This window comes from Podarcis bocagei (genome assembly GCF_964188305.1).
Source record: "Podarcis bocagei genome assembly, chromosome: 2".
Taxonomy (NCBI): Eukaryota; Metazoa; Chordata; class Lepidosauria; order Squamata; family Lacertidae; genus Podarcis; species Podarcis bocagei.
Genome location: NC_138126.1, coordinates 108,660,935 through 108,678,192, shown reverse-complemented (window position 1 = coordinate 108,678,192; position 17,258 = coordinate 108,660,935). Strand labels below are relative to the sequence as shown.

At 44.0% G+C, this 17,258-nt stretch overlaps 1 protein-coding gene and 1 long non-coding RNA gene across 3 annotated transcripts in view; both read right to left on the bottom strand.

Moving 5' to 3' along the window:
* WIPI1 (WD repeat domain, phosphoinositide interacting 1) overlaps window positions 1-8,680 on the bottom strand; it is a 59,250-nt gene extending 50,570 nt beyond the window's left edge. The window contains exon 1 of one of the 2 annotated variants that reach the window (XM_081181461.1): window positions 8,399-8,680. Coding sequence is in view for 1 of the 2 variants with exons in the window: in XM_081181460.1 (XP_081037586.1) it covers window positions 8,399-8,466 (68 nt within the window). In the remaining variant the exon portion in view is untranslated. The remainder of the gene's footprint in view (window positions 1-8,398) is intronic. The other variant, XM_081181460.1, reaches the window with a different exon arrangement.
* Window positions 8,681-13,044: 4,364 nt separating this feature from the next.
* LOC308580293 lies at window positions 13,045-13,271 on the bottom strand. Its single transcript, XR_014004790.1, has 2 exons — window positions 13,138-13,271; window positions 13,045-13,105 (listed from the first exon to the last, which is right to left on the bottom strand). It is a non-coding gene; the product is annotated as an uncharacterized lncRNA (long non-coding RNA).
* Window positions 13,272-17,258: the final 3,987 nt, after the last annotated feature.

Genomic DNA, 17,258 nt, shown 5'->3' with positions numbered 1-17,258 from the left:
AGCAGGTAGGTAATGAAAGCAAAATAGGCAAAATGCTGTTCTCTAATGTTTGGCAGCTCGCTTCCTTGTTACTTCCCCTACCCCAAACTATAAGACACAGGCATTACATTTGTATATTAGTTAAGAGTCATCTTTCTGTCTCTTTCCAAATAACCCACATTTAACTTCCAATATAATTTAGCTAATACTTCTTTATCTACCTGGTTTTACATTTCTAAACATAGAGATTTTGTGTGCATGCATATAAAGTGACCCGCAGGTACTGCTGATCTTTTCCATAATCCTCATTTCCCCACTTGGCCATAGAGACTTGCCACTGACCTATGCTAGTCCTCAGCCTTTTTACACCCACAATAGGGTGAAAGGTAGGCACAAAAATAAATGCAACTTCACTTCTCAGAATAAATGTGCACTGGTTCTTTAGCACACCAGCAACCCAAACCCCGGACAAACAATTCCATTGGGATCTGAATGGCACCATTATATAGCAATTTGCAACCTGGCAGGCATGAATCAGATATAAATAAGAGAAGCAAACCTGTAAAGCAGGAAATGTGACACAAGAGAGAATTAAAACGCTGCAATGGCCTTTCAAGTAGTTCTAGAGAAACACAGTTCTAGAATGGCATAACAAGGGAGGCTGCCAGATACTGATGACATTGGGTATATTGTGAAAGCTGTCACTCAGAATTATCTGAGCAGGAAGGGAAGGGGTGTTGCTCCACCATTCTGTTTCCCAGAAAGTCAGAGCATATTCTGAGTTCAGGTCTTTATCAGCCCCATACTGTTATTTAGCATTTGTTAGGGCAAAGAGTACTAAGATTAGACACAACCTATAAAAAATCTAATTTAATACAACCATTCCACCAGGCAGGTAGAGAGGGCTGTTTTTCTGAATGTTTCCCCAATATCCAAGAAAAGCTACACATGGAAACCCAGCTGCCAGGGGAAAACCTTCTGACCCCCAAACTACCCAGTCTAGCCATCCCCCTCATACTACTGCCCTTAGGTACAGGAAGTTTTATGTTTGGGACCATTCAAACATTCAGCCTTTGTCTTGCAGTCTAAAATGGCACAGCCCAGGATGGATATTTCTATCTTATGTAAATTTCCTCCAAAACGTCGGCTCACATGAAGGGCTGCAGAGGTAGCTTTACTTCTATTATTAGAAGCTGTAGACCTTAGGTACTGCACAGAATGGAATCAGTAACAGAAGGGTCCTTAGTTTAAAAAAGTTATGTGAGAGGTAGGGACTAGCTATGTCTCACGTTCATTTACTGACGCTCCAAATATGGGAGCAGGACCATCAACGTTTAGACAAGAGCAAAATTCATCTGCTACTGATGACACTCCCTGTCTCATTTTCCAACTTCTTACCTTCTGCCCTGGTATTTCATGCCTGGAACAATTTCTTCACATTTTTTGAAGCACTTGCTTCTTTTCTTTTAATTTCCTCCTCACAATCCACTTCTTCAGCAAAGCCTTTTTTTGACTCTCTTCTAGGCTTTCCTCACATGCACTTTTTCAGTTACCGGATTCTCCTTTCTCACCCACATCTAAAATGTAAACTGTCCTGACCTCGTCTTCCTATACGTTTATCTTCTCCATCCAATGTAGACTTTAAAGCTTTTAGTTAGGGGTTGTGTTGCTCCCCTGCCCCAATACAATACGGATGCCTGATTATCATCTTCCAAAGCAACTATTCTATTCCGAACTTAAAAATGAAAAGCATAATGCTGGTGGTCAACAAAAGAGGTTTAAAGACTCTCTCAAGGCAAATCTAAAAAAATGTAGTATAAACACCGACAACTGGGAAACACTGGCCCGCAAGCGCTCCAGTTGAAGAACAGCCTTTACCAAAAGTATCATGGGCTTTGAAGACACTCGAACCCAGGATGAAAGGGGGAAACTTGCTAAGAGGAAGGCACATTTGGCAAACCCTCACTATGATCAACTCCCGCCTGGAAACCTATTTCCCCATTGTGGAAGGACATGTGGATCCAGAATTGGTCTCCACTGTCACTTACAGACTCACTGTTAAAACCATGTTTATGGAAGACAATCTTAATCGGCTAGGAGTGATCACCAAAGAAGAAGACAACGACTACTATACAGCACTCAGCAGATGCAAAGTAAGATTCAAATAGCAGTAGTAACATTGATGCTGTGGCATAGCTTTGGAGTGTGTTATGTCTAGGTTTTAAGTCTCCCATTTGCTATGGCTTTACTGGGTGGTTTTGGTCAAGTCAGAGTCAGTTCTCCATCTGTAAAATGGGAACAAAAGTGAGCCAGGTTCTATAACTGCTGAGACAGGAAGCACTATGGAAATCAAGATGGGATTTATACTACACACATGCACACAAATTCCTACATCTATGATGAAGGACTAAGGCTGTCTCTTCCAATAGTGAGCCCAGAAAACTGAATCAAAAGGAAGATAAAGGTTGGTCATGCCTGGATATCACACTAAGCTTTCAGTCATAGCTCAGGATATGCAGAGTGTACACCTGCATGCAGCCCCTCTCCTGCTGCTTTGCAAAACATATCAGGATTCGACTCTTTTAACCATAGTTTGTTGATTTGTCCAGACTGGGAACTATGGTTGAGCGCTTCCATACAAGCCAGGATTAAAAGCAAGATTTAAACTAGGGCTTTGAAGTTGGCTCATTTGGAAGCTCTTAATCATAAGTTCCAGGTTTGGACTGAACAATAATCTATTATTATGTTTGGAATCCTGGTGGGGGTTTTTTGCTACTCGCACAAAGGGGAAGAGTAAAGTGGCAAAAAGGGGCTGCATGCAGGTGAACACTCTGCATATCCTGAGCACCATAAAGAAGGCTGATCGCCGAAGAATTTATGCTTTTGAATTATGGTGCTGGAGGAGACACTTGAGAGTCCCATGGACTGCAAGAAGATCAAACGTATCCATTCTTAAGGAAATCAGCCCTGAGTGCTCACTAGAAGGACAGATCGTGAAACTGAGGCTCCAATACTTTGGCCACCTCATGAGAAGAGAAGACTCCCTGGAAAAGACCCTGATGTTGGGAAAGATGGAGGGCACAAAAAGAAGGGGACAACAGAGGACAAGATGGTTGGACAGTGTTCTTGAAGCTACTAACATGAGTCTGACCAAACTGCGGGAGGCAGTGGAAGACAGGAGTGCCTGGCGTGCTCTGGTCCATGGGGTCACGAAGAGTCGGACACGACTAAATGACTAAACAACAACATGCAGGTGAAAGCCACTTGTACACATTCCGACTCATGAAGGACTGAAAGCTTAGCATGATGTCCGAATGTGGCAGATGTCGCAGAGGGTTGTTCCATCTAACGATGAGCGTACTCATGCAGAAGCCCAGCCTAGTTTATTGGGCTCTAATTCACCTTGGAAACCTTAATTTGTCCTGAAGCAGGCGCATCTGGAAGCCAGATGGGCAGACACAAGAGACTTTTAATTTGTGGTGCCCCTATGCCAAAGAGAAGGAGTCTTTCCCATTCAGAAGACAGTGCTTCCACTAAGATTTTACACATTTTGCCCAAAAATTATTTAACCTATGATTTGTTTGTAGAAAGGGTTTACATACCATGTCACATGACTGGCTTTTCTGACCCTCCGTGACCACAGGAAATAAACTTCTAATTACCAAATGCCTGGAGACAAACAGGGGTTAGCTAGCTTCTCTATGACATAGTTTGAACTTCCAGAGACACTGATCTGGGCAGTATTGGAGACAGACTGCTGAATTAATGGACCTTTAATCTGATCCAACAAGGCAATGCCTTTTCTTAGAGTTCCCTTCCTCATCTTAAGAATCTAATCCATCTGTGCTCCCTTTAATTTGCTCACAGTTTATATTCTTTTCAGTATGGTTTTAATATCAAAACAAAATAACTGCAACAGCAGCTCACACTAATAGTCAAACCATCTCTAGCATTGTATGGAATGATCCCTCCACTGGTGTTCACTTCCAGATCCCCTAAACAGCAGGAAACACCCCCAATCCACCTAACATCTGAACCTAGAATGTGTCACATCATGTGTTAAACTAATTTGACTTTCATTCACTGTGCCCTATGGCAAAGTGTTTCATAGACCAATTAGGCAGCAACCAGTATGAAAGCCTTCTGCCTTTTGTTTGTTTGAAACATGCTCCCTGATGACTTCCTTCAATGTCCTTTGTTTCTTGCATTTTGGCTCAGAGCAAAGATATTTCCTGTTCACAGTAATATATTTCTGGCTCAGAGGTTGCTTCCCTCCCCCCCCCCCCCAATTATAAAGTGATAAGATGTCAGACCTCAAGTTCACCTTTCTCCACATCCTGTTTAAGGCAATGACCAGTTCCTCAGGATTTATTGCACAGCACTAACCACCACAATGGAAGCACAGTGAAGACAGGAGACTCATCCTGCACCTTAATTGCAGATGATTAATGTGACCGGAAAAATCACATTGTAACTTGTTTAATGCAAGACGGCAGTTGCTGGAGCCTGTTCAACAACTTCCATAGTTGGAAACTGCTACAACGCTTGAAAGACCCTGGAGAGAGAGAGAATTTTTTTATATAAAGATAGATAGATGGATGGGTTGGATTTGGTGTGGGAAAGAGAAAGAGGATATTTTGTTCTCATTCGTTTGCATTCTTGAGCACTATTTGACATTCAAGAATCAAACTTCTCTCTGCAACCATGAAGACCAGAAACTTGTTTTCATGGGACCACAGGGGAATACCCAGTAGCGGAGGGGGTTCATGGGCAGCACTAGGGCTGTGGGGCGCCCTCCAGTGGGATGCGGGATGAGATATGTGTGGTGCGCGGCTTGCAGGGGTGCCCCAGTTGCCACCTCTCTCCCGGCCACAGCCACCCTCCAGCAGAGGGGAGGTGGCTAGCACCTGCCCCAGCTCGCCTCGCCCAATGGGGGGCTTGCCCCGCCCCCATAGCCAACTAGCCCTGTCTGGGGTGCACAGCCCCGGGTGCCCGAGCGGCTAGCTAGGCTGCTGCGAGTACCATGCCAAACCCTGCATCAGAGGAATGTATAAAAACAAACACCAATCTGTGCCAATTCCCGTTTCAACAACACCAAGAACTGCTTCATATATTACAGAAGATGCAGGCATACCTTAGTACTTTGGGATGTACCACTTTCTATCCTGAAAACATACAAAGGTAGCTACATTTCTTTTACACTGCATGCACACTTCAGAAATCTGGGCCAATCATGGCTCCCTACATCTTGTTTCCAAAGCATACAAGCAGTAAAAAGATGGACAAGTGCCTCACACATTCTAGAGTAAAAAGAAAGATATGCTAAATGTTTAATGCATTGCAATATGTGGTCCTACAGGATTATATACCCCAATAGTAACAGGCACAAGAGTTTAAGCCCTGCCAAAGGGATACAGTGGTACCTCAGGTTACATATGCTTCAGGTTACAGACTCCGCTAACCCAGAAATAGTGCTTCAGGTTAAGAACTTTGCTTCAGGATGAGAACAGAATTCGTGCTCCAGCGGCGCGGCAGCAGCAGGAGGCCCCATTAGCTAAAGTGGTGCTTCAGGTTAAGAACAGTTTCAGGTTAAGTACGGACCTCCGGAACGAATTAAGTACTTAACCCGAGGTACCACTGTAATAGTTTTCCTTTAAAACCGGGGGGGGGGGGGACAACCTGTGGCTCTCTATATCAGGGGTCAGCAAACTTTTTCAGCTGGGGGCCAGTCCACTGTCCCTCAGACCTTGTGGGGGGCCAGACTATATATATTTTGGGGGGGGATGAACGAATTCCTATGCCCCACAAATAACCCAGAGATGCGTTTTAAATAAAAGGGCACATCCTACTCATGTAAAAACACGCTGATTCCCGGACCTAAGGTGGGCTGGATTTAGACGGCGATTGGGCCGAACAGCCCCAGCCGGTATCATCAATGGTCAAGTACAGTGGTGCCCCACAAGACGAATGCCTCGCAAGACGGAAAACTCGCTAGACGAAAGAGTTTTCCGTTTTGGAGGTGCTTCGCAAAACGAATCTCCTATGGGCTTGCTTCGCAAGACGAAAATGTCTTGCGAGTTCCTGCAGGGTTTTTTTTTCCTCCCCCCCTTTTTCTAAGCTGCCAAGCCTCTTATCAGCTGATTCGATAAGCCGCTAAAAGCCGCTAATAGCGCTAATCCGCTAATGGGCTTGCTTCGCAAGGCGAAAAAACTGCTAGACGAAGAGAATCACAGAACGGATTCTTTTCGTCTTGCGAGGCACCACTGTACAATGGTAGTTGCAGTTCAGGAAGTTATAGGAGGGCCACAGCTTCCCCATCTCCAGTTTAAAGCATCCTTCATCAAGGAGGAGTCCGTTACTGTCTGTCATCAGTGCACATCGTTTCAGTTAGATTTTTAAGAAGTGGGACAACTGAAACCATACTTGGGAATTAAACTGTGAACACACCATTGTGGCATTTCCTGTTGCCCTTCCTGCTAAACAAGATTGCCTTTCCTTTTCATTTGGTCCACGGGATAAGCTACAAAAGGCAAGTACAGGACAGAAGAGGAGAAAATGAAAAGGCATCATCACAGCCACTGCACAAAGAGCTGGAGAGTGATACAAGGAGAAAGCCAGGCTTTGGGGCTTGGCTTCAGTTCTTTTGGAATTACTAACCTATTCTTGAGCTGGTGGAAAGCTAGCTTATATAGATTCACAATGCTGAGCAACCCAAAGTCTAACCACATTCAACTTCATACCCCAGAGCAGTGTTTCCTAACTTGTAGACTGTGATCTGCAAGCAGGTCACAAAGCTTGTGCAAGTGGATTTAAACCTAAACCCAATATAATTATTGCTTTTAATCCTGTAAACTGGTATGATGATACCTATTACAACGTTTTCTTTTGTTGGCATATTATAATACTGTGTTTACATTTGTAACCGAATGTCAGAAAGGCTCAATCCATACATTTTAGAACTTGGTAACCACTCTCTGGTGGCAAATTCAGTGACAGTTTGCCAAGAGATGCTTATATAGGGAGTTATTCTGAGTGTTACAGCTCAGTTCTGATGGAGAGGCACTTGTGGAGAGCTGTCACGGAATCTGTCACGAGACTTAATCTTTTAGCCAAGGATAGCTAAGTTTGTTTAGTTAAACTTTTCCCACTACTTTTCTGCTGAAGAAACACAAAAGTTTGAGTGGGTGTGGAACCCATTTGCAGCTGATATCACAAAGTCGTCATTGAATTATCATGCGATAGGAACCTCAAAGGAAAAATATTTGGAAGTGAGGTTATCTGAATTTTGGATTCATGCTACCAAAATTACTCTGTTATTACCAAGTATCCTGAGCTTGCTGGTGAAGCAATACAAGTGCTGATGCCATTTGATGGTACATAATTTTGCGATACATGCTTTTCAGCAGTTATGCCTATGAAGATGAAATACAGTTGTATCAGGTCAATAGTGACCTGAGACCATATTTGACAGCCATCAAACTCCACAATGACCTGCAAGCTCAGCCATCCCACTGATACACTATAACATGAACAAAACGATTCAAGCAATTCACAGTTGATTATATCTAAACACTGCTTGTGTAACCCTATGTTCTTAGAATAATTTGCAATAGCTTATGAAGCAATATCCTGCAATCAGATGATTGGTGTTCTTACATCTCCATTAAAAAAAAACCTTAATAACTTTGTAAATAATAGAAAGTGTGGGGTATATATATACTTATATACATATATATATGTGCATAAATACACACACACATATATATATGTATGTATATGTATGCATTGTGTGTGTATGCGTGTGTCTGTGTATCTCACACACACACAAATTCCACATTAATATTTGCTTGATGCCTCAAGTCATGGTTATAACACAGGCAAACATGCAGTTAAACACGTATGAAAATGATGGGTGCTGAAGACCTAAAGTCCAAAATTTACGCAGTAATAAATCAACTGGTCACTATGCGCAGTAAATTTCAACTTGTTGGGACTTTTAAAAAAAGTCGGGAGCCACACAGCTCGTGGGGAAGTGTGGCGATAGGGAAAAGCTTATCCATCACACACCAGACTTAACTTTTTGCCCACGTTACCCTAATTTTAGCGCACCTCAGAGAGCGGGAATAATCCAAAGATGCTGTTAACAAGATCTCCAAACTAAACCGGGTATCCATAAATTCTGTAGGCACCGTTCCCACGACCCCGCCCCTTCTTCCCTTCCTTTCTTCTGTTGTTGTTATTATTATTATCCGCGTCTCCGCATTCCCCAAAGGCCGCCGTCCCTTCCCCGCCTTGGGCAGCCTGGAGGAGAGGATGGCTTCGCTCCCTGGGCTGGGCTCTCTCTTTCCCCGGGGTGGAAGCGAGGGGACGGGCAGGGAAGGGGAGCCTGACCCACTCTGCCCTCTCCCCACTCACGTACGTGCAATCCTGGTTGTAGGAGAAGCAGCTGAGCGCCTCCGGCTCCCCTTCTCCGCCGGCGGCCTCCATGGACGGAGGTCGCGCCGAAGCCCCGGCCTCGATTTCTGCCCCTCGCCGGGGTTCGGCGTCTATCTCCCCTGCCGGACTTAAGTCTTCCCGCCCCCCACTCCGCAGTCACAGCTCCACGGCAGAAGCGACAGCAGCAACAACAAGCCTCGCAGTGACCGCCGGCCTGAGGGCGGCGCCATCTTCCAGGCCGAGCTTTCCTATTGGGCGGCGAAGGTTCGGAAGGGCCGCCTTTAGCTCCGCCCCCCGAGTCGGACGGGTTGGGAAGCCCTCGGTCGCAAGCCGAGGCCCCGCCCATGACGCCAACAGGGCCGGCAGCGATTGGCCGGCGAGGTGGAAACAGCTGACGGTAGCCACGTGGTTGTGTTGTGGTGGTTGCATCAGCCTGGAAGAGTGTCAGAAGTGGGCGGCAGGTGATCCGCCGAGCGATGAGCTGGCGGCGGCTGCAGCTGCAGGCTCCCCGGGGCGCCGCCCTTTTCCCGGGGCCCGCTTCAGCTCTCCACGCTGCATTCTTTTGTTTCTGCTTTAAACGGATTATTTCTAATTACGGCTCTGGGTTTTTGTAAACGGGCAGCCCGTTACCTCCTTGATTTGGGCGGAATGACTACTGTAGAATAAACCATTTAACCATTACTGTACAACCTAATGACGCTTTATGCTTTTGTTTCTCTACTTTTTTCTCCTCCCACTTCCTTTCGTTTGCGCTTTTATTATTAATAAAAATAATTTATTATTTATATGCCAACCCACTAACTGGGTTATCCGGTTGCTCTGGGCGGCTTCCAACAAGTCAAAACACAGTGAGACAACAAACTTTAAAAACTTTCGTTGTTGTCAATAAACCAATTAAAAACAATTAATTGCAACCAAAGGCTATAATCCAGTACCTCCTTACCTAGGAGTGCATCCAGTTCAACTCTGTGTTCCTTACAGTAGTGGCGCTGTGGTCTAAGCCACTGAGCCTCTTGGGCTTTTGCTGATCCGAAGGTTGGCAGTTCAAATCTGCGTGATGGGGTGAGTTCCCGTTGCTTTGTCCCAGCTTCTGCCAACCTAGCAGTTCAAAAGCATACCAGTGCAAGCTGTACCGCTGCAACTGAAAGGTAAATGGTGTTTCCGTATGCTCTGGCACTCGTCACGGTGTTCTGTTGCGCCAGAAGCGGTTGAGTCATGCTGGCCACATGACCCGGAAGGCTGTCTGTGGACAAATGCAGGCTTCCTTGGCCTGAAAAGCAAGATGAGCGCCACACCTCATTGTCTCCTTTGACTGGACTTAACTGTCCAGGGGTCATTTACCTTTTACCTTTACTTACTTACTGTTGTGGGCATAAATAAAACCACTATAGATAAATTACAGAATGGTGCTAGCATTAATGGTCTGTTATGGTGAAGCAAAGAGTCCTGTGGCTCCTTAGATACATCAACAGTGGCATAAGCTTTCATTGATATCAAGATGCACAAATTGTAATCTTCCTGCATCTCGACTCCGGATTCGAACTGCTGGCCTTCTGATCGGCAAGCCCAAGAGGCTCAGTGGTTTAGACCACAGGGCCACCCATGTCAGGCTTACATATAGTGACTCCTCCAAGCCTTCCTGCACATTTGCTACTCCAGCTGGAGTGATTGCACTGCACTGGCACAGCTATTGTTAAGACTGCGGCCTTGATCTGGGGGTAAAGTTATGTACTATGTAGTATTACGAAAAAGGACATTCATTTTACTGTCTACAGAAACAACAGTCATTGTTCAGCAGGTGCCAAAATAGGTGGGAACACTGCTTCACAGCACACATAGATGAATTTAATAATAATAATAAAATTGTATTTATATCCCGCCCTCCCCATCCAAAGCCAGGCTCAGAGCAGCTATTTAGTAACAGTGGCCAGAGATTCAAGTGGACTGGCCCACTCATGGAATGAACATGGATTCCAAGTACACACACACATGGAACTGCATTGTTAACCTTCACAAAAAGTGAGTCTGTGTTCATCCAATGAGCAGTCATAGGGCAAATGTGCATAGGATGGGATTACTTCCAGGTAATGTGAACAGGGTTGCAGCTGCAATTTTGTGTGTTTATCTAAGAGCAACTGAACTTGGCAGAACTTCTAAGCCAGCATGCATCAATTTAGACTGCACACTACCTAAACATAGTAAATGAGAATTAAAGCAGAGGTTGAAAGCCTGGCTTTGGCAACAGGGATCCCCCCCCATGAGTTATGTTTATGAGTGAAGTTAAGTGATTCACAGTGAATCATGTCTGGGGCTGAAGGGAGATGGGCTTCAACAACAACTAGAGGACCACAGATCCATCTATCTAGCTATCATAATCAGACCACATCAGAGGTAGAAGCATGTAAAGATGAAAAAATGTGAACTACCAAACTCTGCTGTTTAAATAATTCTGAATAAATTCTGCAAACTGGCATAATGTTTAATGTGTTTACTATGCCCTAACTACAAAAAATTGCAGAGTGAATGTGTGGGGAAGCAGAAGAGGAAGGAAAATTTGAAACCCATTTCCTAATTGTTCTTTGGCCATAAACTTGGCAAAGACCAAGGGTAGACTGGGGCCAAGTTCTGAAAAGCAGCTGATGAGATGGTAAATTTGTGCCTGGGCTTTACCATCTCAGGTGGCAAGCAGGTATTCATATTTTATTCCATAAAAAATATATCCCTGCACACAGAAAACTAGTATCAAGGAGAAGGGGTGTTGCCCAGCCTTATTCCTGATGTGCTAATTTTCAAAATGTGGGAATGTTTTTTCATATCCTATAACTCAATGGACCGGTCACCTGGCTCCATATAAGGCAACTTCCTGTGTCCTCATTTGTAGACTAGAGTGGCACAAATGACAGGTTTCATCACTTCATCTGCTACCTGTGAGAACTTGGTGTTAGATTCAGGAGGCAATGGGTTGCAAAGGAGCCATGCAAACTACACCTGCAGAAATTCCTTCTTCTACATAATAACTAAATAAGGCCCTTTGTGCCAACCTCCGGGGCCATGCTACATGTGATGTGCAGTTTCAAGGTCAGAGCCAGTGCGTAGCATCCTTGGGCACCTGCTGAGGTCTACCTGCTTACCCCCCACCGGGCTCTGGGCTGTGCTCTTCCTCCACCTTGCGGTTGAAAATTGTTCATTTGCCATCTCTGAGCTGGCAAGCAGTGACCTAGAGGAGATCGTCTTGTGCTCACCCCATGGGCAATTGTGGCTTTCCTCCCCATATACAGTGGTACCTCAGGTTACAAACACTTCGGAGTACAAACACTTTGGGTTATGGACGCCGCTAACCCGGAAGTAGTATTTGGGTTAAGAACTTTACCTCAGGATGAGAACAGAAATTGCGCGGGGGTGGCAGCGGGAGGCCCCATTAGCTAAAGTGGTACTTCAGGTTAAGAATGGACCTCCGGAACGAATTAAGTTTGTAACCAGAGGCACCTCTCTCTCTCTCTCTCTCTCTCATTTCAAAAGTTTACAGATTTAATACACAATATATATTTTCCAATTATGATTCATTTATCATTTGACTTCCATCCCCCTATGGTTTCCCCATATTTTCTAGTATTGCTGCATATTATAAGTATACCCTATCTATTCCGCTTGTTCCCAGATACATACTTTGCTGCTGTTATTCATTCAAATCCTACTTGCATTTTTACATGTTTTACAATAACTCTTTAGATATATTCTACAAAAGATTTCCAATCCTGCTTAAAAACCGCCTCTCCTTGACCTCTAATTTTCATGGTTAAGACTGCCAATTCGTTATACTGTATTCCATCACTCCTCCATATATTTTAAATTTAACTGAAAGCAGCAGGTAGGGATGAAATCAGGAGCTAATAATAATAATAATAATAATAATAATAATAATAATAATAATAATAATAATATATTATTTATACCACGCCCATCCATCTGGCTGAGTTTCCCCAGGACCACCACCCCTGCTTTCCTGCTCCTGATTTTAGCTTCCTGCAGCATGAATTTGTAAAATAAACAGGAGTTGTCGTTTTTTATTTTATTCGCTCAGCTGCCACATGGGGGTGTAGTATAGTCCTGAACAGACATAACAAATGTCAAGCCTCATTCTTGTTGCAACCAGGTTTGAGGGGCTACTACGGAGTGACCCCAGATTCACACCACTACCCACTGTTGAAGCAAGATTCTGGATTCCCAAAGTATCTTTGTGTTTAATTTATGGAACCTCTGACTGAAGATCCAGCACAACGTTCATTCTGTGATATGAACTTCTGGTACATTATAGGTGGTATTCAACTAAGTTTGACTTGGAATAGATAGACCTAATGAGGCATCTGATCAAGGCCTGTATTTTAAAATGAGCTTAAAGATATATTTGCAAATGTTTGTATGTTTCATGCCAGGCAAAAACCAGCTGGCTAAGTACTTTGGCAGTTGTTTATCTTCCTGCTCTCCCGAACAAGGGCCTCCCTGATTTATAGCAGTAGCAGGAGACAAGTTTCTCAAAGTTGTAAAAGGGAATTACAGGCTGGGAGCAAATGTTACACTGACCCTACATATTACAGAATACAATCAAGCTGCAAAAACACTAATTAAGAGTTGGTAAATAGTAAGATTTATTGTTTAACAGAAAATAATACCATGTGCCTCCCATCAGACTCTAGCCATATTTTCCTAAGGTTTAAGGTATACTGAGAGAGTTAAAGGGCAATAAATTTTGGGAAGAGCTAATGGGAAAAGCAGCTGGCTGGGAAAGGAGGGTGTAAACTGAAGAGGCTTCTTTTGAAGCTGTTTTTACTGAGTTCCTTTTTTACTTTGCAAAGGCCTTTTCTTCTATCTATGTTATGTATGAGATTTGTTGGCTTAATGTAATTATGCAAAGGATTTAGAAAGTAAGAAATGTTAGATTCTTATGTTAGATTCTTATTTCATTGATGGTGTGTGAGAATGTGAACCCAAGATCTCTGTTTAGATAGAATTTAATACCATGAGCCATTTGTTTTAGCCATTTGTTTTGGAATGCAGGGGCAACAGGGGCAAAAGGTGATCTGGTAATTAAGGTACCTTCTCGAGGCAAATGTAAGATATATGGCTACTTGTCTGCCATTTATGGATAGAAGGAAATATAGCTCTTTGTCTCCCATAAAAGGTAATAGGAAATGGGTGTATCTTTTATGATTGGTTCTAGCAAACAGCCAATAGGAATTTCAACCAGGCTGATTGGACAGAGGCAGCCAAAGGAGGAGCAAGGGGGCTGGACTGAGGAAATATAAGTGCTGGCCATCAGGGTTGGAGGGGGGCAGAGCTTTGGTAACCATATACCACCGTGCCTATCATTTATTTGTCTGACAAATAAATTATTATTTTAATTTCTCTATTGCTGCGTTGAATATTTCATTCCAGCTAAGCGTTAACCACAAGCAGGGTGCTACACTACCAAAGTGAATGGCCTTAACTTACTCATGTTCATGGATTGAAATGGGTCTACGATGAGTAAACCTTGGTTGAATACCACCCAAAATGCCAGGAAATCCAGATTTTCCACCAATCATACACTTCTTCGAGAGCTACAACCAATCCCAACACTAGCAAATACACCAGTGGTTTTCAACTAGTGTTCCATGGCACCCTAGGGTGCCTTGAATTATAGTCCGGGGTGCAACACTGGCCTCTTTCCTTCTTTCCTTTCCTCCCTTCATCTGATGTCCTCTCCCATCTCTGCCTCCCAAAGGCTTGCACAGTTGTTTGTTGCAGCAACCCTGGCTACAAGCTTCCCAGGCAAATGGTGCCTCTGGGACTGGCCAGGGGGTGCTTCCCAAGCCCTTGTAGGGCTGTGTGAGGAGGCACCTCTCTGTGGGGCAGGGTGGGCAGCTCAGAGACCAGGGTGGCAGCAGTGGCTGCCTAGAGGACTTCCAAGGAGAGGAGAGGGGAGGGAAGAGGAGAGGACACGGAGGAACACTCCACAAAAGGAGGGTGTTCGAAAAAGGGTGAGAGGCTGCCAGTTCTGCAGGCAAGGGGTGAAGTAACTGGGCTCCTGAGCCCCACAGGGGTGCCGCAGAAAGAATATAGTTGGTCAAGGGAGCCGTGGTCCCAAAAAGGTTGAAAATCTCTGCTCTACACATTTGTAACATTCTCACTTCATATTTTTCATTGTATACTTAAAAATCTTAGGGGTAAACCTAAAGACGTGTAATGTGGAAAATTTCATCTGAGTTTGCATCATAAATTGTCTGTGGATCCATCAAAAAGAGCTGCTGCTACATTAAAAATAAGTAATTAATGCTGCCATCTAGTGACAGCGTGGCCTCACAACCATCGTCTCTGAAAATGAAGATCACGCACGTTCAAACCACGTGGCTTCTCCCAAAGAATCTTGGGAACTGCAGTTTATTAAGGGTGCTGAGAATTACTGTATAGCTCTGTCACAGAGAAACTTCAGCTCTCATGATTGTTTGGGGAAGACGCGTGCCTGTAAATGTGCTCTGTATGTCCTTTAAATGTATGGTGTGGATCTGCCCTTTCCCTCTGTTTGTAGCAGCCACAGCAACAGTCAGTGCATAGCTGTCAACTTTTCCCTTTTCTTGCGAGGAATCCTATTCGGAATAAGGGAATTTCCCTTTTAAAAAGGGGAAATCAGTGCCAGACTTATGTATAGGCTAAGTAGGCTGAAGCCTAGGGCCTCTAAATCTAGGGGGCCTCGCCAACCCACCCGCTCCCCAGTGGGCAGTCTCCTCTCTCCCAAAATAGCCCAGGTGGGGCTGGTTAGCTTGGGAAGCAGGTGTGTGATGCCTCAGCTGGAATAGGCTCAGGTAAGGGTCAGAGTATATAACAGGAAGACAGTCCTGGCCAGGCCTGTGTCCAAGGGGATTGTAAGAAAAACACTGGGGTCTAATTTGAATAGTAGAGTGCTTGGTTTCTGGTGGGCAATCTCACCCTTTATTTCCACACTGTGGCTCCAGACTAAATCATTTGTCAGGAGAGCTATGGCCTGGCAAGGACGCAGGCCTTGCTGGGACACAGGCTTTCCTGTTACACCTTCTGGGCTTTTTTAATACAAGTTTCTCAATCTACCAGATTTACACAAAACATCAGCTATGTTTATATGTGTGCGAGTGTGTGTGTTTTGCTCCAAGTCCAGAAACTTGAGATCCATGGGTATTTGTGGGTAAATCTGTCCCTTGTCAAAATATTTGTCAGAAATAATAAATCAAGTGGAGGGTCAAGTGCATTATTGCCAACTGTTCTATAACCTTTATGCTGACTACCTGAATTGTGTTTGTGAGGCACTAATGGCTGAAGACCACGATTCGGGAACCTATTGCCTAAGCTAGTAAGGAAAGGCAATGTTTAAAATGCACTAATATAAGATCAAAGCTATATACAGAGGGTGGGATTCATAATATTCACTCAAATCATATGAGACATACTAGGACAAACTGAGAATTAGGGAAATGATCCATACATAAGGTTACCACAGTCCTTTATAGCGGTCGTTTGTTTCAGTCATTTTATACTGGGCAAATGAAATGAGAAAGGCATTCCATGGGGTGCTGTGAAACTGTGCCCTATTACACAGTCTGTTTAAGTATGTCTGAAGATATATTGTATATTTTGAGATAAAACATTTGAAAGATATTTGCAGTGCAATCATAAGCATGTATACTGAAGTGTGCTTAGAACTGATAGCTGCTTAAAGGCCTAAGAATGCAGTAAACATGTTTAGGATCAGTCTAGGCAGGGCCAGCCCAGCCATGTTGTCCAGTTAGGATCCCCAGGGGCAGCAGATCATGATGTTGATCTTTCTTTCCCCCTTGTTCCTGATGTGGATCTTCACTCACCCTTTCTTCCCTGGCAGGGAGAGGGGTCATAATTTGAGGATTCACCTCAGGTGCCAAAATGTATTGGGTTGACCCTGCATCTAGGTAAGAGCTTAAGGCTTCACAGAAAAGATGGGCTTTGTGGAGACAAACAATCAACTGCTGTTGTTGGACCGCATGTGTGTCCAGTCCGTGCTCCAGAAGTATCCGAGTCACATGCGGTCCAACACTGTGGTTCTAGATTCAGGTAGGTAGCCGTGTTGGTCTGACGCAGTCGAAATATATATAAAAAAATTAAAAATGTCCAGTAGTATCTTAGAGACCAACTAAGTTTGTTCATGGTATAATCAACTGCTATGTTGGATGTTTCAGCAGCAAAGATAGGCACGGTGGAAGTAAGAAGAATTTAAAGATCCTGAGTTCTTTAAATACCTCCTCGCTATCCCTCCTGGGAATCACTGTGGTATTTTCCTCACAGTTCCCACGCTTTCTATTTAAAGCATGATCCAAAACAGTTTTAATATGCCCCTTTTTAATAGTTTCTTTTTTTCTTCAGTATCATGAAGTAATGGAAACAACATTTAAAAAAACACAAAACAGAGAGGTACAAGTCATTGCTTAGAGGCTTACACAGCAATAGTCGTAAATTCTGTATTAATGCTTGCTTCCCTCCTCATCCCAAAGTTACCATGAATCACTTATGTGCAGTTCATGTTTACAGCGCACAGTTACTCTTCAAAATTGATTACCAACACTATCCATAGTTTAGTCTTCTATCCACAAATAAAGGCTTTAGAAAGGTGTAGACAGCCCTTCTTTCAATGTCTAGTCATACCATACATCAGGTGAGGGGAACTTGTGGCCTGCCAGCGGTTGCTGAACTACAACTCCCATCAACCCTAGCCATTGATCATGCTTGCTGGGGCTGGTGGGAGTTGTAGTTCAGCAGCTTCTGGAGGGCCACAGGTTCCCCACCCCTGCACTCCCTTACCTGAA